Here is a 25,239-nt window from a genome sequence, read left to right as displayed (position 1 = left end):
TTTTATCTAATATATTGTCTGTCTCTCCTTTAAATCTATCAGTATCATCCCTCTTCCTGAAAATATCACACCTTCAGCTCTCTTTTCTTGCATACCCAATCTCCCATTCTTCTACAACATTCTTCAACATACTGTGTCTTCCAAATCCATTCTTGTCTTTCCTGGAGCTCCATTATTGAATTCATCCAATCAGGTTTGCCAATGGTACAGAAACAATTCTTATCAACGTCATAACTAACACCTCACATTAGTGTAGCATAGGTAAACTTCCCCTCCTTGTGTTCCTCAACCTGTTTGCAGCTTTTGATCCAGTCAACTACACTATCCTCCTCCGGTGTCTCTCCTCTGTTGTCTAGTTAGGTTGGGCTACTGTCACTTGGTTCTATTCTGAACTGTGACTCATATCTACTCATAACTTAAAACTCTTTCTGCCCCTGCACCGGAACCACTGCCACTTTCTCATGTAGGCTGATGACATTCAGTTCTACATCACCAACACCTCTCCTGACTCCTCCAATTTTGTTCATTTATCAGACTACTTATAAAACATTTGGCTCTGGATGAGCAGAAATTTCCTCCAATTGAATGTTAACGAGGATGAATTTATTGTTATCAGCCCCTTCTCTATTACGTGGGCACTAAATCTATCCTTATCCCTGGTGACAGTCTGAGTTGAGCCAGTCTCTTTACAGTGTTGGTGGGACATTTGAGCTTCTGACCTCAAATTCATGACATCACAAAGACACCTTTTTCCACTTTGTAAGCGTTGTGCATCTTTGCCCACATCTTTCTCTCTAAACATCTATTTCTCTCCATCCATCTTGTGTGCATCTCTTTTTTCTGTCGTATGTAGCTGTGTGTATCTCTCATTCTCTGCCTTGCCATCAAAATATGTCTCTATCCATATGTCTGTCTGTATATCTTTGTGTGAGAATCTGTCTCCATATGTTCCACTATATCCTGCTCTCTATATATCTCTATCCTTCTATCTTTGACTGATTCTCTATGCCCCTCTGCCTCTCTCTCTATCTCTCTTATTCTTGTCTCTTAAATCTTCAACAAATAAAAACATGCACGTGCAAGAATGTGGTGTCATCATTTTAAATGGGAGGCAGAACAATTTCACAGTTCATTTCAATTAATTTGACTTATGTAAAGGGAAAGAGAGAGAGAGAGAGATGAAGACAGGCATTATGTAAGAAAGAAACTGAGAAATACAGAGAAGGGTATGACCTCCACAAAATATCTTGGTTCTTAGGGTGAGAAAAACAGGAACACAGAGAGAGAGAGAGGGAAATGGGGAGAAAGAGGGAATAGACAAATTCACCATTACACTTTATTGTGATTGATGGCATAATGTATTAATCCAGTTGTCTGTTCTCCTCATTGCTCTTGTTTGTCTTCATGGCTGTCTCAATCCAGTCCAGATACTTCTCCACATGAGTGTACACTCCATTTAAACCACAGTTCTTGGGACCAAAAGACACAATTCCCCTGGTCTCATAACGATTCTGGTCCTGGGGTTCCTTGAACACATAGGGTCCCCCACTGTCACCCTGGCAGGAGTCGACACCTGGTTTTCCGGCACAGATCATGTTGGAGGTGAAAATTGGCTTTGGTTCCTCATAGTTTGATCGCTTGCAGTCCTCCATGCTGGCAATAGGTATCTGAGCATACTGCAGGAAAACAGCCTTGATAAACTTTTCCGTCCTTCCCCACCCTGAAATGTAGCCCAATTTGCCACTCTGCAATGGTGATGCCTTTTCTGGGTTAGGCAGGCACACGGGGGACAAGTTTGGTCCAAGTTTGACCTTCTGCTGGAGTTTAACCAGGGCAATGTCATGATTAAAGTTGGGTTGTCCAGTTTTCGTTTGCTTCCTATAGTCCGGGTGCACGATGACCTTATCCACAGGGAGCTGGTTTTGTGGTAACCTATTTCTCATGTCAACAATCCCACCGTAGATAATCACCTGACGTGAGTTGTCAAAGAGGTGAGCAGCTGTCAGGACCCAATCATCAGATATAAGGGCTCCACCCCCGTAAGAAGTTCCACCAATGATCAAACGCAACTGCCAGGGAAAATCGCCCAGCTCAGCTGGTGTGCCACCAAAGATGCGCCCAGGTTTGGAGGAGAGTCGGCTCATCCCACAGACTGGGAAGAGATGAAAATCAGAGCGGTTGAAAAGTCCTTGCATCAGCTCAATTACAAGATTTGCAAAAATATCCAATACCTAAGCCCTGACAGATGTTTAATTTACGGGCAGCATACAGTCAGATGGTATCGCACCAACAGTTGAACTACAATCCTCTCTACCCAAAAGGTGTTGAATTAAAATGGAACTAAAGAACATTAACCACAAAATAAAACAAAGAACTGCACTTGCTGGAGATCTGAAACAACATCTACAATGTTGGCCAATGTACACAGCCATCCCCTTTAAATGATCCGATGACCATGCAAAATCTCTGCCGAATCCTCTGGGAAGGAAGCAGCCCTGAAGGACTGATAACCTTTTCTGAAGTTACTGCTAAAATCTCAGCTGGAAAATGATGTCTCGTTCTGGGCTCGATGTTCAAAAGGATATCAAACTCTCTGAGAGGGTGTGAAAACAGATTGAACAGTTTTGTGCCAAGGGCAAGAGACTTACAGTTACTGCTGAGAGAATGGATAAGTTAGAATTGTTCTCCCTAGAGCTGAGAAAATGAAGCAGAGACTTCATATTGAAGTTCAATATTGAGGGATTTTGATAACTAAGGAGGGAATGTTTCTGCAGCAGGAAGTTTGGCAAATAGATCGGCAGATATAGGATGTTGACAAAAGAACCTAGGGGAGCAGGAGGAATTTTTTTGTTGATGCAAAGTTATTAAGATCATAACTGGTTGAACTGTCAGTGGAAACAGATTCAATACTAACGATCAGGAGGAGATAGAGTACATATTTAGAAGGGAATACTCTGTTGGATAATGGGAAATGGGCAGAGGGGAATGATGTTAATTCCACATACAGTTCCACATACAAGTTAGTAGAGCCACAACAGGGAGAATGGTGTCCTTTGTGGATGGTATTACTTAATGATTTCATGCTGCTTTTCTGTTCACGACTCTTTGTTAAATACTTACCTGGTTTACACTTTGGCAGGATATTCTGGCCACTCGTAACATCCACCCATTCAGCATCAGCTGAGCATTCAAAGACAGCTGGTGGAGAAAAGAATATAAACAGAGAGGGATGTCAATTAGAGAGAAGGCTATGTACTGTTACACCCTTCATCACAAATGGCCTAATGGGGTCATTGCTCCTGGTTCATCATGGCTGATCTTCATTTTAATCATTTATATCTTGTCACTAACTTCTACTTACCCTGTAGCATGTTACTTGACATGTCCCCCACTTTTTTCAGGAGACAATGCTATAGTTTTGGCCATGAGTTCTGTTGGTGTGGTTTGTGGGGACTCTCTTATTTTCTTAAAATGGCCTACTTGCACTCACCGCCTGTAAGGGTGGTAGAGGTAGAAACTTTCATAACATTCAAGGAGCATTTGAATGTATATTTGCATACACATACAAATCTGTGGGCCAATTGCTGGAAGATATAGAATCATAGAATCCCTCCAGTGAGGAAGCAGGCCATTCAGCCATCAAGTCCACATTGACCCTCTGAAGAGCATCCAATCCAGACCCATCATCCCCCTATCCTATCCTGGAACTCCACGTTTGCCATGGCTGATCTACCTAACCTGCACATCCTTGGACACTATGGGCAATTTAGCATACCCAATAATACCCAATCTTGTGGGGCTTCATAACCAGTTCCTCCCAGTCTGCTTTACATTGATGCTGACTCACTGCATATTCCTACCAGTCATAAAGTCATAGAGTCATATAGCATGGAAACAGACCCTTCAGCCCAATTCATCCATATTGACCAGTTTTCCTAAACTGAACTGCTCCCACTTACCTGAAAATGTCTCATATCCCTCTAAACCTTTCCTAAATGATTTAATTATTCACCTTTACCACTTCCTCTGGTAGCTTGTCCCATTTATGCACCATCATTTGTGTGAAAACATTATCGGTCAGGTCCCTTTTAAATCTTTCCCTTCTCCCCTTAACCCTATATTATCTCGTTTTGGGCTTCCCACCCCTGGAAAAAAATCCTGGCTATTCTCCTTATCTATGCCCTCAGGATTGTATACACCTATACAAGGTCACTCCTCAGCTTCCTATGCTCCAGGGAAACATGTCCCAGCCTACCTGCCTCTCTTCATAATTCAAACTCTCCAGTATCAGCAACATCCCTGTAAATATTTTTAACAGCTTTCCCAGTTTCAAACATCCTTCCTATAGCAAGGTGACCAAAATTGTATGCAGTTACCATATGTGGCCTTACCAATGATTTTTTTCAGCCATAACATGACACCCCAGCTCCCGTACTCATTGGTTGACCCATGAAGGGAAGCATGCCATATGCCTTGTTCTATCTATGACGCTACTTTCAAAGAACTATGTACTTGCACCGCTGGATTTCTCTGTTTGACAATTCTACAGCTGATGGCCCATTGCCCCTAATGAGTTTCTGAAGAAGGGTCTAGGCCGAAAACATCAGCCTTCCTCATCCTCTGATGCTGCTTGGCCTGCTGTGTTCATCCAACTCTACACATTGTTATCTCAGATTCTTCAGCATTTTTAGTTCCTGCTACCCCAGCCCCTAATGAATGCCCAGTTCTGAGTTGCTAAATCTGTTTGAAGTCTATCTTGGATTTGAATGTATTTAATGGCCCAGCCATTAAGCTCAACAGCCCTCTGCAGTAAAGAATTCTATGGATTCACTACCCTCTGAAAGGAAAAATTCCTCCTCATTTCAGTCTTAAATGGGCTCTCTTATTGGGAATCTGGAGCTCATTGCTTTTCAAGGTTATCATGCCAGAAACCCAGACATCAGTATTAACTGTTATGCATAAGTCCACAAAAAAATAAGAACAAGCATAGACCATTCAGCCTGTCGAGCCTGGTTTGATATTCAATATGATCTTTGCTGATTGGACACTCTTCATATCCACTTTTCTGCCCTTTCCCCGTAACCTTTGATTGTCCTATTGACCAAGAATCTGTCTACCTCAGGCTTAAATACACAAAAGGACTCTGCCCCCACAGTTCGCTGTAGCAAGGATTTCCAAAAACTCAACCCAACCCTTGGGGACTAGAAGTTCCTCCCCATCTCAATCTTAAGTTGGCACTCCTTAATTCTGAAACTATGCCCTCTGATCCTAAATTCCCCTGTCAGTCTTCTCATGCTCTCAGCATTCACGCTGCCAAGTCACTTAAGAATCCAACATGTTCATTGACAGCTCTTTCTTCTAAATTCAGAAGTCACACAACATCGGCTTACAGTCCAACAGGTTTATTTAAAATCATAATCGAGTGATGAAGGAGAAGCAAGTCAAAAACTTGTGATTTTAAATAAACCTATTGGGCTATAACCTGGTGTTGTGTGACTTCTTTGTTCATGCCAGTCCATTACTGGCACCTCCATATCTTCTAAATTCCAGTAAGTAGAGTCCCAACTTGTTTAACCTTTGCTTATAAGATAATCCCTTCGCACCAGAAATCATCCCACTGAGCCTTCTCTGAGCTGCCTCTGATGAAGTGATATCTTTCCTTAAATAAGGGAACAAAAACTGCTCTCAGTACTCCAGGTGTGGTCTCACAAATACCTTGCATACCTTGGAGTAAAACATCCTTACTATTAAATTCCAATCCCCTTCAAATAGGGGCCAACATTCCATTAACCTTTCTGCTTACCTGTTGCACCTGAGTGCTACCGTTCTGTGTTTTGTGCACAAGCACTTGATGTTTCATGAACTATAAGCTATGGACCAAGTAAGTCTGAAAATACGATTTAGACTGAATGTCTACTTGTTGGCTGCCATGAACACAATGGGTCTCACCATTTCCTTCAAGTTTATAGTATGGTTCTTCACAGCTGTATGTATTCTGGTATCTGTAAACTGTGGATGTGAAGTTCTCATAGCCATTTGTCAATTTATTGGGAGGTCCGCAGTTCACAGCTGTGAATGGGAGACAGTTGAACAATAAGCTACAATCAAGCATGAGGGACATCATTCAAAATTCATAACTTCAGTAATAACTGTATTTATATATTTATTTAGATTAGATTCCCTACAGTGTGGAAACAGGCCCTTTGGCCCAACAAGTCCGCACTGCCCCTTACAGCATCCCACCCAGTCCCATTGCCCTATAACCCACATACCCCTGAACACTACAGGCAATTTAGCATGGCCAATCCACCTAACCTGCACATCTTTGTGGGAGGAAACTGGAGAACCCAGAGGAAACCCACACAGACACAGAGAGAATGTGCAAACTCTGTACAGACAGATGCCCAAGGCTGGAATTGAAACCAGGTCACTGGTACTGTGAGGCTGCCAAGCTAACCACTGAGGCACCGTGCCACCCTCAAATGTCAGCTTTTGTCCTCCTAAGATGCTGCTTGGCCTGTTGTGTTCGTCCAGCTCCACACCTTGTTATATCAGTCTATTTATATTTGTTCAACTTACTGATTTAACATTTTTCCAGTCTATTTTAACCAGCTCTGTCTTCATGCCTTTGTATAATTGCTTTTATTTAAGTTTAACAGGTTTGCCAGGTTTTAAGTTTGCCAGGTTTCTCAACCTCAAATGTAACATGAAATTCTTGATCCTCATGATCACTCTTCTGTAGAGGAACCTTCACTGGAAGATCATGAATTAATGCTGCTTAATTCATTATTACAAATTTTAAAACAGCCTGTTTTCTGGATTGTTACACAATATATTGTCATGTCATCAAGTCTATCTTTGTCTATTTGTTCATGCCAAGCAGCATGAAGATGAATCTACTCTGGTGGTACTTTCCTTACAAGCTCTGACTATTTCTTGATTTATACAAGTCTGGCAGTGTAGCTACAGCTAGGGCGTGATATGGGAAAATGGAGGCACAGTGGCAACGCCATTTCACCAGTAATCTGAAGGTCAGGCTCTTGAGATGTGGATTCAAATTCCACCGTGTCATCCGCTGTAAATAAAAATCAGTAAATAAATCTTGAATTGAAAGTTAGTCCCAACAATGGATAATAACAATAATAATTAAATTATAGTCAATTGTGATTAAAACTTCTCTAGTTTACTCATGCCCTTTAGGGAAAGAAATCTAATCTATTTACCTGGTCTAGCATGTCACTCCATACCCGCAGCACGGTGGTTGACCCTTAACTGCCCTCTGAACTGACTGAGGAACTATTCAGTTCATGATGAGCAACATATGCTGGCTTTTTCAGCAACATTCACACTCAAGCTCATCTTTTTCGTCATCTCATCTCGAAACAGACTAATTTTCCACTCTGATCTTCTGAGCAACGATCAGCATTCTACGATTCTCAGGTTTTATTAACAAAGAGCTGGTCCACCTTTCCTTCCTGTCCTGTCCTGTAAAAATGTCAATTGCCGTTGTATTCAAGACACTTCATTAGTGTGTAAGTCACAACAGCCTGCCACATGAGGAGATATTAGGACAGGCAAGCATAATATTGAATACAGGAACATACTTGAAATTCAGAACGACTGACTCCTGTTATTATGTTTCTTTATGAACAATGTTTTGATCAAAATGGTGGATATATAATAATCAACCTGTTCAGAGATGTTATTGTGTCGGCTGGGCCTTGGACCTGTGCCACCTTGTCTTGAGAAAGGGATACTACAGTGCCCCAGAAGAGCCCTATTTGACCAACAAGGTAAGACTAGTTAATGGAGGAGAGCTGGTCAGAGAGCCTCCCAGCCTATTGGGATAGATTGCATTACTTCACTTACGTCGGCAGGAGTATGGTTCACTGTTCCAGGTCCCATCCTTCTGGCATTGCAGCACGGCAGAACTGATGTGCAGTTTTCGCTTTGAATCCTATAGGGAGTACAGTTAATGGAACTATATTAAAGCAGTACCAAGGATTTCTTCTGCAAGTTCTCAGGAGTCAGGCATTAGCTGTGGCTCCACCAGAGGGGACACAGCAGGTCAGGTGGCATCAGAGGAGAAGGAAAGATGATATTTCAGGCATAAACCCTTCTTCAGATCTTTCTTCTGAAGAAGAGTCTAGATCCAAAATGTCAGCTTTCCTGCTTCTCTGATGCTGCTTGGCCTGCTGTGTTCATTCAGCTCTACACCTTGTTATTTCATTGATAATGGGAACTGCAGATGCTGGAGAATCCAAGATAATAAAATGTGAGGCTGGATGAACACAGCAGGCCCAGCAGCATCTCAGGAGCACAAAAGCTGACGTTTCGGGCCTAGACCCTTCATCAGAGAGGGGGATGGGGTGAGGGTTCCGGAATAAATAGGGAGAGAGCGGGAGGCGGACCGAAGGTGGAGAGAAAAGAAGTTAGGTGGAGAGGAGAGTATAGGTGGGGAGGTAGAGAGAGGATAGGTCAGTCCAGGGAAGACGGACAGGTCAAGGAGGTGGGATGAGGTTAGTAGGTAGGAGATGGAGGTGCGGCTTGGGGTGGGAGGAAGGGATGGGTGAGAGGAAGAACAGGTTAGTGAGGCAGAGACAGGTTGGACTGGTTTTGGGATGCAGTGGGTGTAGGGGAAGAGCTGGGCTGGTTGTGTGGTGCAGTTGGGGGAGGGGACGAACTGGGCTGGTTTTGGGATGCGGTTGGGGAAGGGGAGATTTTGAAGCTGGTGAAGTCCACACTGATACCATTGGATCCACCCACTGCATCCCAAAACCAGTCCAACCTGTCTCTACCTCCCTAACCTGTTCTTCCTCTCACCCATCCCTTCCTCCCACCCCAAGCCGCACCTCCATCTCCTACCTACTAACCTCATCCCACCTCCTTGACCTGTCCGTCTTCCCTGGACTGACCTATCCCCTCCCTACCTCCCCACCTATACTCTCCTCTCCACCTATCTTCTTTTCTCTCCACCTTCGGTCCGCCTCCCCCTCTCTCCCTATTTATTCTAGAACCCTCACCCCATCCCCCTCTCTGATGAAGGGTCTAGGCCTGAAACGTCAGCTTTTGTGCTCCTGAGATGCTGCTTGGCCTGCTGTGTTCATCCAACCTCATATTTTATTCCCTTGTTATCTCATGTTGACCTTCCTGCTCCTCTGATGCAGTCTGGCCTGCTGAGTTCCTCCAGCTCCACTCTGACTCCAGCATTTGCAGTTCTTGCTAGCCCCACCAGAGGGAGGTGGAGAGCAGTGTGAGTGAGTGTGTGATGACAGAAAAGCCTTAAATAATATGTATAGAATTATGGGATCAACAGAGCAGGGAATGGCAGAAAACTTAGAAATATTGTGAACTGGGAAGAAGATATCACAAACATCAAGAGGATTTAGACAGGTTTATGGAATAGGTGGACATGTGGCTGCAGAAATTTAGTGCAGAGATTTGTGAAATGATTTAATGCAGACAAGATCTGAGGAAGGATCACCGGACACAAAATGTTAACTCAGTTTTCTTCTTCACGGGTGTAGCCAGTCCTGCTGAGCTTGTCCAGAAACTTTGTTTTTGTTTCTAATTTACAGCATCCACAGCTCTTTTGGTTTTTAATGCAGACTAGTGTTTGGTATTAAAATAAGAAGAGACAGCACAAGTTAAACACTGCAAGTCTAAATGAGAGGGCAGGCCCGTAGGAACCTTGGAGTATATGTGCACAAATCATTTAACGTGGTAAGACCGTTGAGACAGCAGTTAATTATGTATATAATTATATATACAGAACTCTGAGATTCATAAACAGAGGTCTATAGTACCAAAACAGGGACGCAAGAAGTGACATGCTGGCTCATTGGTTAGTACTGCTGCCTCACAGTGCCAGGGGTCTGGATTTGATTCCACCCTCGAGTGACTGTCTGTCTGTATGGAGTTTGCACATTCTCCCCATGTTTGTGTGTGTTTCCTCCGGGTGCTCCGGTTTCCGCCCACAGTCCAAAAATGTGCAGGCTTGGTGGATTGGCCATGCTAAATTGCCCACAATGTTCAGAGATGTGTAGATGAGGTGGGTTCTGGGGGATGGGCTTGGGTGGAATGTTCTGTGGTTCGGTGTGGACTTGTTGGGCAGGAGGGCCTGTTTCCAGGGCCTGTAGGGATTCTATGATTCAATGATAAAACCTCTATAAATCAATAGTTCAACCTTGACTGGTGTGCTGTGACCAGTTCTGGGCACCACACTTTTGGAAAGGGTGTGAAAGAATTCGAGATGAGTAGAAACTATTTGTCCTCTTGTCCTTGGAGAGAAGATTAAGAAGCGATCTGATTGAACTGTTCAAAATGATGAGGGGTCCAGACAGAGTCGATAGGAGAAGCTATTCGTATTGTACAAGGAGCAGGGACTAGAGGAGTCTGGTTTTAAGGCGACTGACAAAAGAATAACAGCAGCATGAGAAAAAACATTTTCTACACAGTGAGCGGTTGATCTGGGAATACTTCCTGACAGAATGGTAAAGGCAGATTCAATTGAGGCCTTTAAAAGAAAATTAGATAATCATCTAGTGAAAAAAAGAAACACGAGGCTACAAGGAAAAAGTGGGGAGTGGACCTACATGCTTTGCTCTTGCAGAGATCTGGATTGGACACGATGGGCCAATTGCCTGCCTTTTGTTACGTATACCAATCCGTGATTCAGTTAGACCATTCAGTGTGTAATGCATGTGTTGGCTGTTTGATAGAAGTGTTCAATTAACTCTACTGCTTACTTCCCTGCTGTTTTCACACTTACTTTAAATTCAATTATTTACCCAAATTAGTTGGAAAAACAAAAATGCATCTGTTTCAATGTTTTTTCTCATGCTGCTGTTATTCTTTTGTCAGTCACCTTAAAACCAGACTCCTCTAGTTCCTGAGAGAACATGGTGTGAGGCTGGATGAACACAGCAGGCCAAGCAGCATCAGAGGGGCAGGGAAGCTTTATGTTTCGGGTTGGGACCCTTCTTCAGAAAACGATGGTTGGGCCTTTACTGGGGTGTTGCTTTTAATTCTAGGCATCATACTGTAGGATGGAGTCAAGTCTTTGCAGGGACGTTTACTAGAATTGCATCAGGGATGAAGGGCCTTGGTAATGTAGTTAGGCTAGTAAGGCTAGCCAAATAGCATATTATAAAAGTTTAGCATACTGTCCTTGCTTTTGTACAGTCTCTTGATTAATAAAGTCAGGAATCAGTTTAATTTTTCCACTTGAACTGCAACCTTCAAAGATTTGTGTGCATATATCCCAAGTCTTTTGGTTCCTGCTGAGGAGACCAAAAAATGGAGTTAACGTTTTGATTCCAATATGACTCATGTTTGGAACTCTGATGTTGAACTGTTTTGTTTAGAAATCATCTTATACTCAAAGTGTTAACTCAATGTCTCTTACCACAGATTCTGCCAGACCTGCTGAGTTTCTCCAGCACTTTGAAATGAAATAAAGACTGGAATTAAAAATCACCCTTCACCACCTCTGGACAATCCAAAGTACTTTACAGTCAGTGAACTATATTCACTATTCTATTGTAGGGAAGTGGCAGCCAAATTGGCAAAGAGAATGCTCCCACAAAGAGAATTGGGATAATTAGATTCCCTACAGTGTGGAAACAGGCCCTTCGGCCCAACAAGTCCACACTGCCCCTTACAGCATCCCACCCAGACCCATCGCCCTACAACCCACACACCCCTGAACACTACAGGCAATTTAGCATGGCCTGCACACCTTTGGGCTGTGGGAGGAAACCAGAGCACCTGGAAGAAACTCATGCAGACGCGGGGAGGATGTGCAAAGTCCACACAGACAGTCGCCCAAGGCTGGAATTGAACCTGGGTCCCTGATGCTGTGCAGCTGCAGTGCTAACCACTGAGCCACTGTGCTGCCCCAAACCACTATTTTTTGTGATCGGAATTGGAGAATAAACGTTGGCCAGAATATAGTGGAAAATAGCCTTCCTCTTCCTCAAAATACTGATCATGGCATCTTTGCATCCTCTGAGAGAACTATAGGGCCTCCATTTAATGTCTGAAATACAGTACAGCACTCAATTAATACTACAGTGATGTTTCGAGTGAGATTCTTTCACTCATACCTCTTGTTATGGTCCCATGTAATAGTAGTATTAAACACATCAGATTCCCAAAATGAAACGTACCTTGATAGTTCATATGTTTAATTTTTGTGTAGGTCACCCTGGTGGTCAGTCATTGAAACATATTCACATGAAGTGACAGATGTTCTTTAACAATAGAACATATGTTCATTACGCAAAAGAAAGAAAACCAAATAAAACAATATGTATATCAAGATAACAAAGTGTGAAGCTGGATGAACACAGCAGGCCAAGCAGCATCTTAGGAGCACAAAAGCTGACGTTTCGGGCCTAGACTCTTCATCAGAGAGGGGGATGGGGAGAGGGTTCTGAAATAAATAGGGAGAGAGAGGGAGGCATACCGAAGATGGATAGAGGAGAAGTTAGGTGGAGAGGAGAGTATAGGTGGGGAGGTAGGGAGGGGATCGGTCAGTCTGGAGAGGACGGACAGGTCAAGGGGGCGGGATGAGGTTATTAGGTAGGAAATGGAGGTGTGGCTTAGGGTGGGAGGAGGGGATAGGTGAGAGGAAGAACAGGTTAGGGAGGCAGGGATGAGCTGGGCTGGTTTTGGGATGCAGTGGGGGGAGAGGAGATTTTGAAGCTCGATTCGCAATAAACAACTGCACCTCCCAGTCGTGAACCATTTCAACTCACCCTCCCATTCCTTAGACGACATGTCCATCCTGGGCCTCCTGAAGTGCCATAATGATGCCTCCTGAAGGTCACAGGAACAGAAACTCATATTCCTCTTGGGAACCCTGCAGCCCCATAGTATCAATGTGGATTTCACAAGATTCAAAAGCTCCTGCTAGAAGGAAACTGCTCTGTCTTCTGTACTAAACTGATTTGTAGGAACTGAAGTCAAAACCTAAAATAATGGCCTATGGTTTGAGCAAACTCAACAATTCAACAAACATTCTGTCCATTGACATCGCAGGTGTCTTGTCAAACAATTGACTGAAGCCTGCTTGACTATAATGTATTCAGGTCACTATTCTCAAATGACTTTCTGACCTTTTAAAAAATAACCTGAACAGAACTGAATCCACGCATCTGCCTATATTTTAAAATCAACATCCCAAATGGCAATAATATGTATCGTACATAACTTTAATCACGATCCAGAGTGGGAATTGTGCCCATAACCTCTGAATCAGCATGAAAAGTTCATGTATTAAATATCAAAACAGGGTTGACCAGAGTTAAAAGAGCCTTCAATGTTCATGATTTTTTCTTTAAAGAGAATGCAATGTAATGAATAACAACTTACGTAGAGCTCGTACCCATCATCACAGCTCAGTTGTACATGGTCCTTATAATCATACTCTGATTTATTTGGCTGAATAACATTATGCTCCAAGATAGAAGTGGGACATTGTTTGGCTACAGGCAAAACAAACAGGAAACCATATTAGACTTTAAACAAGTAATATTGTCACAGAGAAATCTAGCACAGAAATATGACAATCAACCTATCATGTCTCTGGTTACTGTTTCAAAGAACATCTAATTATTCCCTCTTCCTATAGACTTGAAAATATTTTTCCCCTTGAAGAATTTATCCAGTTCCCCTCTTGAATGTTCCTATTGAATCTTTCTCAGCTGCCCTTTGTGGTTGCATGTTCCAGATTATAACAACTCACTTCACTAAAAGGATGCATTCTCTAAAGTTTTGGCAGCAACCTCAGGACGCATTCTCAAGTGCCACTCTGGTTATTTCACCAATTGTCCTGAATTAGTCTCTCATCACAGACTTACATTCTTTGGAACCGACAGTTTCTACTTTATCAAAATATGATGTTACATCTGTTCTATATATTTAATGAAGTTACAAGATCACCAATAATATTGAAATCATTTTCAAAACTGGCCTCTACTAACTGCTGCGTCTGCTTCCTGATTGCAGGGGTCATTGCAGTAGCCATGGGTCAGTGGCTATTATTCTGAATTAGAATTCATGATACCAAGGATTCAAGTCCCATTCTCAAAGCTTGGAATTCAAGCTTACATTCCCAGTGAAGGAGCGCTGCATCATTGGAGGGTCAGGACAAGATGGATTGCTTAATAAGGATCAGAAGATCCTTATTAAAGCAGCACTGCATGGTCAGAGGATCAGTACTGATGGAGTTGAGAAAAAATATCATTTTCAGGATGTGGGCTTTGCTGTCTAGGCCAGCATTTATTGCCCATACCTAATTGCCCATGGGACAATGAAGAGTCAACAACAGTGTTGCAGATCATGTAGACCAGACCAGGGAAGTTCAGCAGTTTCCTTCACTAAAGGACGTGAGCGAATCAGATGGTTTTTAGCCAACAATCAACAATGGTTTCATGATAGTCATTAGAGGCTTAAATTGAATTCAAATCCCACCACCTGCGTTAGCAGGATTCAAGCCCAGGTCTCCAGAACATCACTCGAAATCTCTGAATCAGATGTCTAGCACTAATACTACAAGGCCATTACCTTCCCAAGTACTGACTTGTTGAATGATCAGTGTTAAAGGAATGCTGCACTTCCAAAGCACCAGCACTGAGAGAATGCTGTATGGTCAGAGAATCACTACTGAGGGAATGCGGTATGGTCAGAGGGTCAGGACTGAGGGAGTGCTGCACTTCAGAGGGTCAATACTGACTGAGTGATACATTGTCAGAAAGTCAGTACCGAGGGAGTGTCACATGTTTGGAAAATCAGTTCTGAGGAAATGCTGCACTGTTTGTTGAGCAGTTAGTACTAATGAAGTGCTGCACTTGTGGGGGTTAGTACTGAGGCAGGACTGCACTAAGGGAACACAGCATTGTTGGAAGATCAGTACACTGTTGGATATCCCATGTTTCAGAATCAAATTTAAAATGTGCGTCCACAGAGAAACTAAAGAATTATGTGAAGATGCTGAAGAAGATTTTGAAAATAATTGATTACGATGCTAGCTGAACTAAAGGATAAATAGCAATTCGAAAAATATTTTAAAAATGTTTGTGGTTTCTTCTCAAGAAGGTTGGGCAGTGGGGCTGCGATCGGAAAGATAATTTTAAAATTATAAGTTTCAACAGAGTAGACTTGGGAAGGATGCTTCCACTTTTGGGCAAGACTAAAATTAGGGGACGTCAGTGTTGGACAGTTCTTCATAATGAGTAAATGTATTCAGAAACTTCTTTATCCCGAGATGGTAAGAATACAGAACTCATTACCACAGGGAGTAAGTTAAGGTGAATTTTAGAAATGGATTGAATGAAGAAACTGGATACAGACTTGAAGGAGAAGGGAAGAGATTGATGTGTTGTTGGGATGAAATGCAGACACGATGGGGGAATGTGCGTTATGAAGCATAACCACTGGCATGGAACAGACAGGATGCATGACCTCCTGTGCAGTAAAGTTCATGTTGTTTTGGCAAATACAATATTTTACCAGTTGATCTGTACATTATTTTCCACCCTTTCCTCTCTCCTTGACCGTCGGTGTGGAAGGTTATCTTCACCTCATTTGACAGAAGTTCAGGAATAACTGGAGCGCTATCTCCACAGAAGGGGCCATATTCCTTTGCTCCAGATGTGACCTGCAATCAGGAGAATCAATATTAGTTGCAGAACCATGGAATAACTTAGCACTGAAGGAGGGCAGTCAGCCCATCAAGATTCCACAAAAACTGGTTTGTCCCTTAACCTTGCAATATTTTTTCTCAGTATGTATCCAGTTTATTTTTAAATACCATCATTAATTTTACCTTAGAGTAGTAAGAGCGTGGAATGCCCTGCCTGCAACAGTAGTAGATTCGCCAGCTTTAAGGGCATTTAAATATTCATTGGATAAACATATGGATGATAATGGAATAGTGTCGGTTAGTTAGGCTTCAGATTGGTTTCACAGGTCGGCGCAACAACGAGGCGCAAAGGGCCTGTACTGCGCTGTAATGTTCTCTGTTCAATGTTTCACCATCCTTACAGAGAGTGCATTCCAAATCCCAGTCGGTATTGCATAGACTGAAGGTTTTTCTTCTTTGGGCTTGTCCCCCAGGCTTCTTTTTTTAACTATTCATGCTATCCCTACTACCTGCCATGCAAGTTCACCTGTGCCATCAACAGCAATCTACATACCACCCCAGGCGAAAGTGAGGAATGCTGTGGATGAAATTTACACCAGTGCAAATGCATTTGGGATGAAATTCTCAGAGGCCTTATTCATCGTAGCTGGTGACTTCAACCAGGCCAAATTCAAGAGGGTATCATCATATATCATCAACGCATCTCCTGTCCCATCAGGGGTCTGAACATCCTTGCCCGTTGCTACATAACAATCAAAGATGCCTACTCTTCATACCCGTTCTGCACTTTGGAAAATCAGATCCTCCTCCCAGTTTACAAGCAGAAGTTGAAACATGAACACCCAGCTCAGAAAATATTATAGTGCTGGTTTGAGGTAGTGGAAGACCTTCTGCAGGACTGCTTGGAATTGGTGGACTGACCCATATTCAAAAATTCTGCAGCCACCAACATTACGGACTCTATCAGCAAGTTCATTTTCATGTTACAGTTGTATTCATGTTACAGTTGTATAAGCCTTTGGTTTGGCCACATAAGGAGTACTGCGTACAGTTCTGGTCGCCACATTACCAAAAGGATGTGGGTGCTTTGGACAGGGTGCAGAGGAGGTTCACCAGGATGTTGCCTGGTCTGGAGGGCATTAGCTGTGAAGAAAGGTTGAGTAGATTAGGATTATTTTCATTAGAAAGACGGAGATTGGGGGGGACCTGATTGAGGTCTACAAATCATGAGGAGCATAGACAAGGTGGTTAGCAAGAAGCTTTTTCCCAGAGTGGGGGACTCAATTACTAGGGGTCATGAGTTTAAAGTGAGAGGAGGAAAGTTTAGGAGAGATATGCGTGGAAAGTTCTTTATGCAGAGGGTGGTGGGTGCCTTGAGCACGTTGCCAGCAGAGGTGGTAGATTCAGACACGTTAGTGTCTTTTAAGATGTATCTGGACAGGTACATGGATGGGCAGGGAGCAAAGGGATACAGACCCTTAGAAAATAGATGACAGGTTTAGACATAGGATCCCAGTCACCGCAGGCTTGGAGGGTTGAAGGGCCTGTTCCTGCGCTGTAATTTTCTTTGTTCTTTGTTCTTTTTGACTGCATGCTAAAGAAGTCAATTCACAAGTTCCCTAACTAGAAACCATAGATGAACCATTGCCTACTGAAGACCAGGAGTTTCAAATCAGACAACTCAGATCTATCTAGGAAATCCAGCTATGCTCTACACTAGGCCAAGAGGCAATACTGGACTAAAGTAGAGGCCCAAACTAACACATGGACTCCTGCCACCTGTGGCAAGGCCTAAGTAACATAACGGGATATAAAATGAGGGAGAACTGAATAGCAAACAAAAACTTATCCCTCCCTGATGTGCTTAATGCATTTTACACACAGTTCAAGCAGAATTCCAGTTGAATGTGTCACCTTCCCCAATAGTCCCAGACACACTTGTTCCCTCAGCCACCTTTGCAGACTTCAGATTGGCCTTCTTGAGAGTGAACCCAAGGAAAGTGTCTGACCCAGATGGAGACCTCGCTTGTGAACTCAGATCCTGTGTGGGAGAACTGGCAGGAGCAATCTTTGACATCTTTAACCTCTCCTTGGTACAACCTGAAGCTCCCATCTGCTTCGAGAAGACCACCATTGTCCCGGTGCCAAAGAAAACACATACAATGTGCCTCAATGACTACTGCCTGATCTCCATAATTATGAAGTGCTTTGAGGGGTGAGTCCTGGCTCACATCATGTCTAGCTTCTCAGCTTGTCTCAAGCCCTTGCAATTTGCTACCGGTACAACAGGCCCATGCAGACACCATTTCCCTAGCCCAACACTCATCCCTAGAACTTTTGGATGATAAGGATACTTGTGTTAGGCTTCTACTGATTCACTACAGTTCTACCTTCAGCATAATAGTCCCAACCAACCTAATCTCCAAACTCCATGACTAAGGTCTCTGCTCCACCTTCTGAAACTGGATCCTCAACTGGATGCTCAACAATCTCGATCAGAGAAGTTAGACAACAGCACCTTCCTCTATGATAATCCTCAACACCAGCACCCCGCAGGATGCACACTTAGCCCCCTAATGTATTCCCTACACAGTCATGACTCTGTGGCCAATTTTCTGAATTCTATCTACAAGTCCCCTGAACACCACCATTGTAGGCTAGATAACAAACAATGACAAGACATAATACAGGGAGGAGATAGAATGCTTGCTGATTTCTCCATCAATGTCAACAATACTAAAGAGCTGATCATCGAATGCAGGAAGAAACGAATAGGACATGGCCCTATCTACATCAGTGGAGCTGAGGTGGAGAGGGTCAAGACTGTCAAGTTCCTAGGATGATGCTAACCAACAATTTGTCCTGGAGTTCCCATGTAGATGCAACAGTCAAGAAGGTGCAATGCCACTTCTTCCTCAGGAAGCTAAGGAAATGCGACATATCCACAAGGATCCTCACCAATTTTCACAGATGTACCATAGAAAGCATTCTATGTGGATGCATCACAGCTTCATACAGCAACTACTATGCCCAGGACTGTAAAAAAACTGCAGAAAATTGTGAATACAATGATGGTCTATCACATAAGCCAACCTCCCATCTAAAGACTCCATGTACACTTCTTGTTGCCACGCAAAGGCTGCCAACATCATCAGAGACCCTTCCCACAGTGGTAATGCTCTCTTACAAGCCCTTTTGTCAGACAGAAGGTACAGAAACTTGAACACACGCACCAACAGATTCAAGAACATCTTCTTCCCTGCCATTATTAGACTGCTGACTAGCTTCTCTAACTTCAAATAATGTTGATATTGCTAATGTTGATCTTGCTTTGCGCACCTTCTGTGCAGTTGTAACTTTAAAGCTTCATTCTATCTAAGCACCCCGTGATTTGTGTGCCCTTGTATGCTATGATCAGCCTGTACTGCTTGCTAAACAAAGCTTTTCACTGTAATTAGGTACATGTGACTACAATAAATCAAATCAAATCAATTTAAAGCCATTAGAAACTATTTTCCCCTTTGTCTTCTATCATGATTTTGAGCATCTCCATCACATCCCTTCTTTGCTTTCTCTGCTTTGAAGGAAGCCAACAATAGCATCTTACGGTCTCTCCTCAGAACTTTCATTTCAAATCCTGGATCTGCTGAAAAGGTTAAGGTTTATATTAATTTGCCTTCAAACTCCTGTTAATTAGAGATAGAGTACTGGAAGGGCTGCTTAATGTCATGTTCTGAGCATCAATGCCAAAAGGTAGCCAGTCAAGTAAGTGGCTTGAAAGGGGCTTAATAGTCTCCTGTTCCTGTTTGGTAGACTCAAGAGGGGCTGAATGGCCTTTTTGTTGCTCTGTGATAGGCTCAAGGAGCTTACTGTACCACCTCCCCTCAATTTGTGTGTAACAGCTTTCTGATAATGCTGAATGTATCTCTTGTTTCTGTGTAAAAGGCATGAAAACGGGCCTCCTCATTATTCCAAAACATTTGTATATGTGTTGTTTGTGCTATAGAAGCAATATTACAAGAGGAAATAGAATGCTCCTTTTTGTACTGTGCCTAAGGGTCAAATTGATTACAGTATTAATGAATGAACTATTAGTGAGTCTCATCAAGAAGGTGCAATTGTCTTGACCACAAAATTTAGTTTACTGCATGATAGCATAAATTACTTGACCTAGTGGATGATCAGGAGTGAAGGAAGATATATTTGACCCCACTGGATTCTTGTGTTAGAGTCTGGGTGCACATTATCCAGCCTCCAACACTAACATTTCAAAACCACACCAAATAGAGTTTAAGAGACAAATGGGCTTCCTCCTCTACCAGTGAAATAAGATCAAGAGGCTAAACAGGCCCAGTTCAGCCTTTAGGAACTTGCTGTAGGGATTAAGTGCCATGCCATTCCTAAAAGATAACTATACCTTCAGGATATCTGACGTGCAACCAACTGAAGGATCCCCTTCCACCTCAAAATCCTTTGCGAATTGCAGGATCACCTCAAATCCTGGATCGATCTGGATTCTGTAATGGCACTCGGAATTTTCTGCATAAACTTCAGGATAATTGGGGCTGGTGATGATATCCTTGAATTTTGTGAACACTTCTCCACTGCAGTTCACTTTTGGTGGAAAAACACAGAATGGATATCAGACTGACAGAATTACAATTGTATTCAGTGTTATTTCAAATGTAGTGTTATATCAGACAGAGAGGGTTTCTCTGGATCAGATTGGCACATATACCTTACATGGGGCTTAATACCATAAACTTAAGACCATAAGACCATAAGACATAGGAGTGGAAGTAAGGCCGTTCAACCCGTCAAGTCCACTCCGCCATTTAAATCATGACTAATGGGCATTTCAACTCCACTTCCCTGCACTCTCCCTGTAACCCTTGATTCTTTCTGAGATCAAGAATTTGTCGGTCTCTGCCTTGAAGGCATCCAACGTCCTGGCCTCCACTGCACTCCGTGGCAATGAATTCCACAAGGCCACCAGCACCCCGCAGGATGCACACTCAGCCCCCTTATGTATTCCCTACACAGTCATGACTCTGTGGCCAATTTTCTGAATTCCATTTACAAGTCCCCTGAACACCACCATTGTTGGCTAGATAACAAACAATGACAAGACATAATACAGGGAGGAGATAGAATGCTTACCCACCACTCTCTGCTGAAGAAATGTCGCCTCGTTTCAGTTTTAAATTTACCCCCTCTAATTTTAAGGCTGTGCCCACAGGTCCTAGTCTCCCCGCCAAACGGAAACAACTTCCTAGCGTCCACCCCTTCTAAGCCATACATTATCTTGTAAGTTTCTATTAGATCTCCCCTCAACCTTCTAAACTCTAATGAGTACAATCCCAGGATCCTTAGCCGTTCATCATACGGTAAACCTACCAATCCAGGGATCATCCGTGTGAATCTCCGCTGGATATGCTCCAGGGCTAGTATGTCCTCCCTGAGGTGTGTGACCCAAAATTGGACACAGTATTCTAAATGGGGCCTAACTAGAGCTTTATAAAGCCTCAGAAGCACATCGCTGCTTTTATATTTCCAACCCTCTTGAGATAAATGACAACATTACATTTGCTTTCTTAATTACGGACTCTACCTGCAAGTTAACCTTTAGAGAATCCTGGACCAACACTCCCAGATCCCTTTGTACTTCTGCTTTGCGAATTTCCTCACCATTTAGAAAATAGTCCATCCCTGTATTCTTTTTTCCAAAGTGCAAAATCTTAGATTTACTCACATTGAATTTCATCAGCCATTTCCTGGACCACTCTCCTAAACTGTCTAAATCTTTCTGTTGGTATTCAGTAGATGTACTATAGGCGGCTATGTGGAATGTCATAGGATGTTGTCTTTTATCCCTTTTTGCTGTTACGAGGGGCATTGTCATAAAATGTTTGCCTCCAATGGAAAATCAAGGGCAATGTAATATTGGAGCACATGGCTCACATTCTTTCTTCGATGAGATAATAACGTTTAACTGTGTGCACAAATGAGGTATAGGCACCAGTTTCACCTATCAGGGCCTCCTTCAGAAGATCATGTCCTGGTAAATGTGATTGCTGAGGATAGATTCAGGAAGAAATAGTCACCAGTCCACATGAAGTTCCAAGGTGCTTTATTTCTAATACATGACATGCTTGTTTTCCTCAGTGCCAATATTTAACCCATTAAAAACTGATTCAGAATGGAATTGATTTGCTGGTTTTTCACACGGGATCTTGTTGTGCATGCTTTGCAAACCAAGTTACCTTGCATTATAGAAGGGAAAACTTGTGCTTTTCATATCTTTGTCCCATTTGAAAATACTTCCAACAGCGCAACTCTTCCTCATCACTGCATTGGGAGACCCAGCCTAAATTGTTGTTTGAAATTTTCGAGAAGATTTGGAGCTCAGGTTTTGGATGAGGTTGTAGATATGCTCGCTGAGCCAATGGGTTTGGCTGCAAACGTTTGATCACCCTGCTAAGTAACATTGTCAGTGCGCTTCCAGTGAAGTGTTGGTGTTCTGTCCTGCTTGTTATTTATATGCCTCGGTTTGCTGCTGTGATTGGTATTACTTCTGGTTCTGTTTCTCAGTGCTTGCACACAGGGTCTAATTCAATGCGTTTGTTGATGGAGTTCCGGTTGAAATACCAGGCCTCCAGGAATTCCCTGGCATGTCTGCTTGGTTTGTGTGATTATCAAAGTGTTGTCCCAGTTGAATTCATGTCCCTTGTTGTCCGTGTATAGTGAGAGAAGTGAGAATTGGTCTTGTCTCTTAGTGGCTGTGGCTGTGGTCAGTAGCTGTCGTAGGGTGGTTGTCAGTTTGTGGGATACTCTGGTACTTACTGGCCTGAATAGCCTTGTGGTCATCTCTGAAATGTCTTTGATGTAAGGGTAGGGTGATAAGTGATTCTGGTCATGTTGTGTCTTCCTGTTGTGGTCTGTCTCAGACATAACGGCGGATACCCTACCATACATTAACCACCCTACGACATCCACCAGCAAACGTAAAGGATCCTATACCTAAAACCAGGGTTAATATACAAAATACCATGTGAGAACTGTGGGAAACACTACATAGGCCATACCAGAAGAAAATTGACTATACGTATACATGAACACCAACTAGCCACCGAGAGACACAACCAATTCTCACTTGTCTTACTACACACGGACAACAAGGGACATGAATTCGACTGGGTCAACACATTGATAACTGCACAAGCCAAACAGAGACACGCCAGGCAATTCCTGAAGGCCTGGTACTCCAACCGGAACTCCATCAAACACGTTGAATTAGACCCTGTACAAGCCACTGAGAAACAAAACTGGAAGTAATACCAATCACAGCAACAAACCAAGGCATTTAAATAACAAGCGGGTCAGAACACTGATGCTTCACCGGAGGCACACTTATGATGTTACCTAGCAGGGTGACAAAACGTTTGTAACCAAACCCACTGGCTCAGTGAGCATGTCCTCAAGCTAAATTGTTCTGCGTAGATCTCTGGAGTGGGATCTAACTCACAACTATTTTGAGCTCAGAAAAGATTGCACCTCACTGTGAGCCCAGGCTGATGTGCGGATGAAAATTGCTTTTTAAGAAGTAGTGAAATGTTGAGATCAAGAAAAACAAGGAAGCACCAGAAAAGAAACTGACATTGCAAAATTGTGGGGAAAGGATGGAGGAGTGAGCTTAGCTGATTAGCTTATTCAATGTTCTGGAATGGACACAGTGAATCAAACTGGATCCTTTTGTTGCTGTAACTCCAATTTTATGATGTAATGACACTATGAGAGAATTAAATGAAAGATAGAAAACATTTTACCCCCGCAGATTCTTTGGTTTTCTTGCAAGAAGTAGCCTGGGTGACAAGAACAATGAAATCCTCCAATGTAGTTGTTGCAGTAATGGCTACAAGGATCCTCTTCCTTACATTCATCAACATCTGCGATGAAATGGAGACAGGTATATGTCACTTGTCAATTTTATATATTCTTCCCTTGGGCTTTGTCAGATATAGACCAAAATTGCCAGGGACAATTGGGTGGGTTGGGGAAGGGGGAAGAGGAAAGAGGCAGAATCAAGAATGGAAATATAGGAAACAATAACTTGGAGTTAGGCAATTGCCCAACTCTCAAACCCACCTCTGTTACAGAGGATTGACTCTGACCTTAGTGTTCTTATTTTTGGGAGTTATGTTTGGGCAGAGGCTGTCATACATCTGAAACAGTGCAGTAAGTCACACCAACAGCTGACTTCAGGCTGATATCTTGACACTCAGACTGAAATGAGCATATTGCCATATCAGGAAAGGTTGGACAGACTGAGCCTGTATCCTCTGGGTAAAACTGAAAGAACTGCAGATGCTGGAAATCAGAAAAATAAACAGAAATTGCTGGAATTGCTCAGCAGGTCCGGCAGCATCTGTGGAGAGAAATCAGAATTAATGTTTCAGGTCCAGTGACCCTTCCTCAGAACTCTATTTGGCCCATCATGCTCAGAGATGGAGCATCAAGTTAAGTATAATTTGTGCAGGGGGAAGACGATGATGAACACTGTCAGAGTGCCCACTGCTCAGAATGTCAATTATGCTGAAATTCGTTTCTTAGGTGCACAAGGCAGTGGAAAGGACACATGCCAGTATGGTGGTGGTGATGGTATTAGTGCATAAGAGTGTGGTGACAGCTGGTACGGGCACAGGTGTGTTAGTGAAGTTGAAGGATTGGTTGTCCAAAGCTTGATCATTGTTGTTGAGGATACAGGCTTCAAACCACACATGGTGTCGCAGAGTGCCAAGGCAGAAATGATTTTGATGTGAGCCACCATCACCCAGCACTCATGATGTCTGATGCTTGTTCACATGACTGCCATGATGCTGCTCTGGCAGGGTTTGAATTGGAATCACAAATGGGGGCAAAAACCTTTTATTTAATTATTTAAAGTATGTAGACATTGCTGGATAGGACAGTATCAATTGTGTGGAGAAAAGTGATGCAATGCCTTTGTGTACTGTTGTATTCCAGATATGTTGGGACTCAGTGCTGTTAGGAAGCACATTCCAGAACTTTTGTCTGGTGACATTGAAGGAATGGCGACATAGTTCCAAATCAGGATATTGTGTGGCAGAAAGGAAAACATTGAGGTGAGAGTGACTGCCCTTGACATTAAAGCTGCATTCGACCAAGTGTGGCATCAAGGAGCCTCAGCACAACTGGAATCAGTAAGCATCGGGGGCAAACTCACCACTGGTTGGGGTTATAGCTGGCACTTAGGAAGATGGTTGTGGTTGTTCGAGGCCAGCCATCTTGGCTCCAGGAAATCTCTGGAGGAGTTCTTCAGGATAGTGTCCCAGGCCCAACCATTTTCAGCTGCTTTATCAATAATTCCCTCTGTCATAAGGTCAGAAGTGAGGATGTTCGCCAGTGAGTGCACAATGTTAGTACCATTTGTTCCTCCTCGAATACTGAAGTAGTTCACATTCAAATGCAACAAAATCTGGACAATATCCAGACTTGGGCTGACAAGTGGCACGTAACATTATGCTGTACAAGTGCCAAGCAATGATCATCTGTAATAAGGGACAATCTAA

At 42.9% G+C, this 25,239-nt stretch overlaps 1 protein-coding gene across 2 annotated transcripts in view; it reads right to left on the bottom strand.

Moving 5' to 3' along the window:
- Nucleotides 1–1,094: 1,094 nt before the first annotated feature.
- LOC125447638 (complement C1s subcomponent-like) overlaps nucleotides 1,095–25,239 on the bottom strand; it is a 33,845-nt gene continuing 9,700 nt past the window's right edge. For both annotated transcript variants that reach the window (XM_048522218.2, XM_048522217.1), the window contains exons 4-11: nucleotides 23,476–23,595; nucleotides 20,067–20,263; nucleotides 15,517–15,664; nucleotides 13,378–13,490; nucleotides 7,870–7,957; nucleotides 5,950–6,069; nucleotides 3,121–3,198; nucleotides 1,095–2,152 (exon numbers count right to left, since the gene is read on the bottom strand). In XM_048522218.2, coding sequence (XP_048378175.1) covers nucleotides 1,362–2,152; nucleotides 3,121–3,198; nucleotides 5,950–6,069; nucleotides 7,870–7,957; nucleotides 13,378–13,490; nucleotides 15,517–15,664; nucleotides 20,067–20,263; nucleotides 23,476–23,595 — 1,655 coding nt within the window. In that variant the 3' untranslated portion in view covers nucleotides 1,095–1,361. The remainder of the gene's footprint in view (nucleotides 2,153–3,120; nucleotides 3,199–5,949; nucleotides 6,070–7,869; nucleotides 7,958–13,377; nucleotides 13,491–15,516; nucleotides 15,665–20,066; nucleotides 20,264–23,475; nucleotides 23,596–25,239) is intronic.

The sequence above is a fragment of the Stegostoma tigrinum genome, chromosome 39 (assembly GCF_030684315.1).
Source record: "Stegostoma tigrinum isolate sSteTig4 chromosome 39, sSteTig4.hap1, whole genome shotgun sequence".
Lineage (NCBI taxonomy): Eukaryota > Metazoa > Chordata > Chondrichthyes > Orectolobiformes > Stegostomatidae > Stegostoma > Stegostoma tigrinum.
This window is presented reverse-complemented; position numbering and strand designations above follow the sequence as displayed.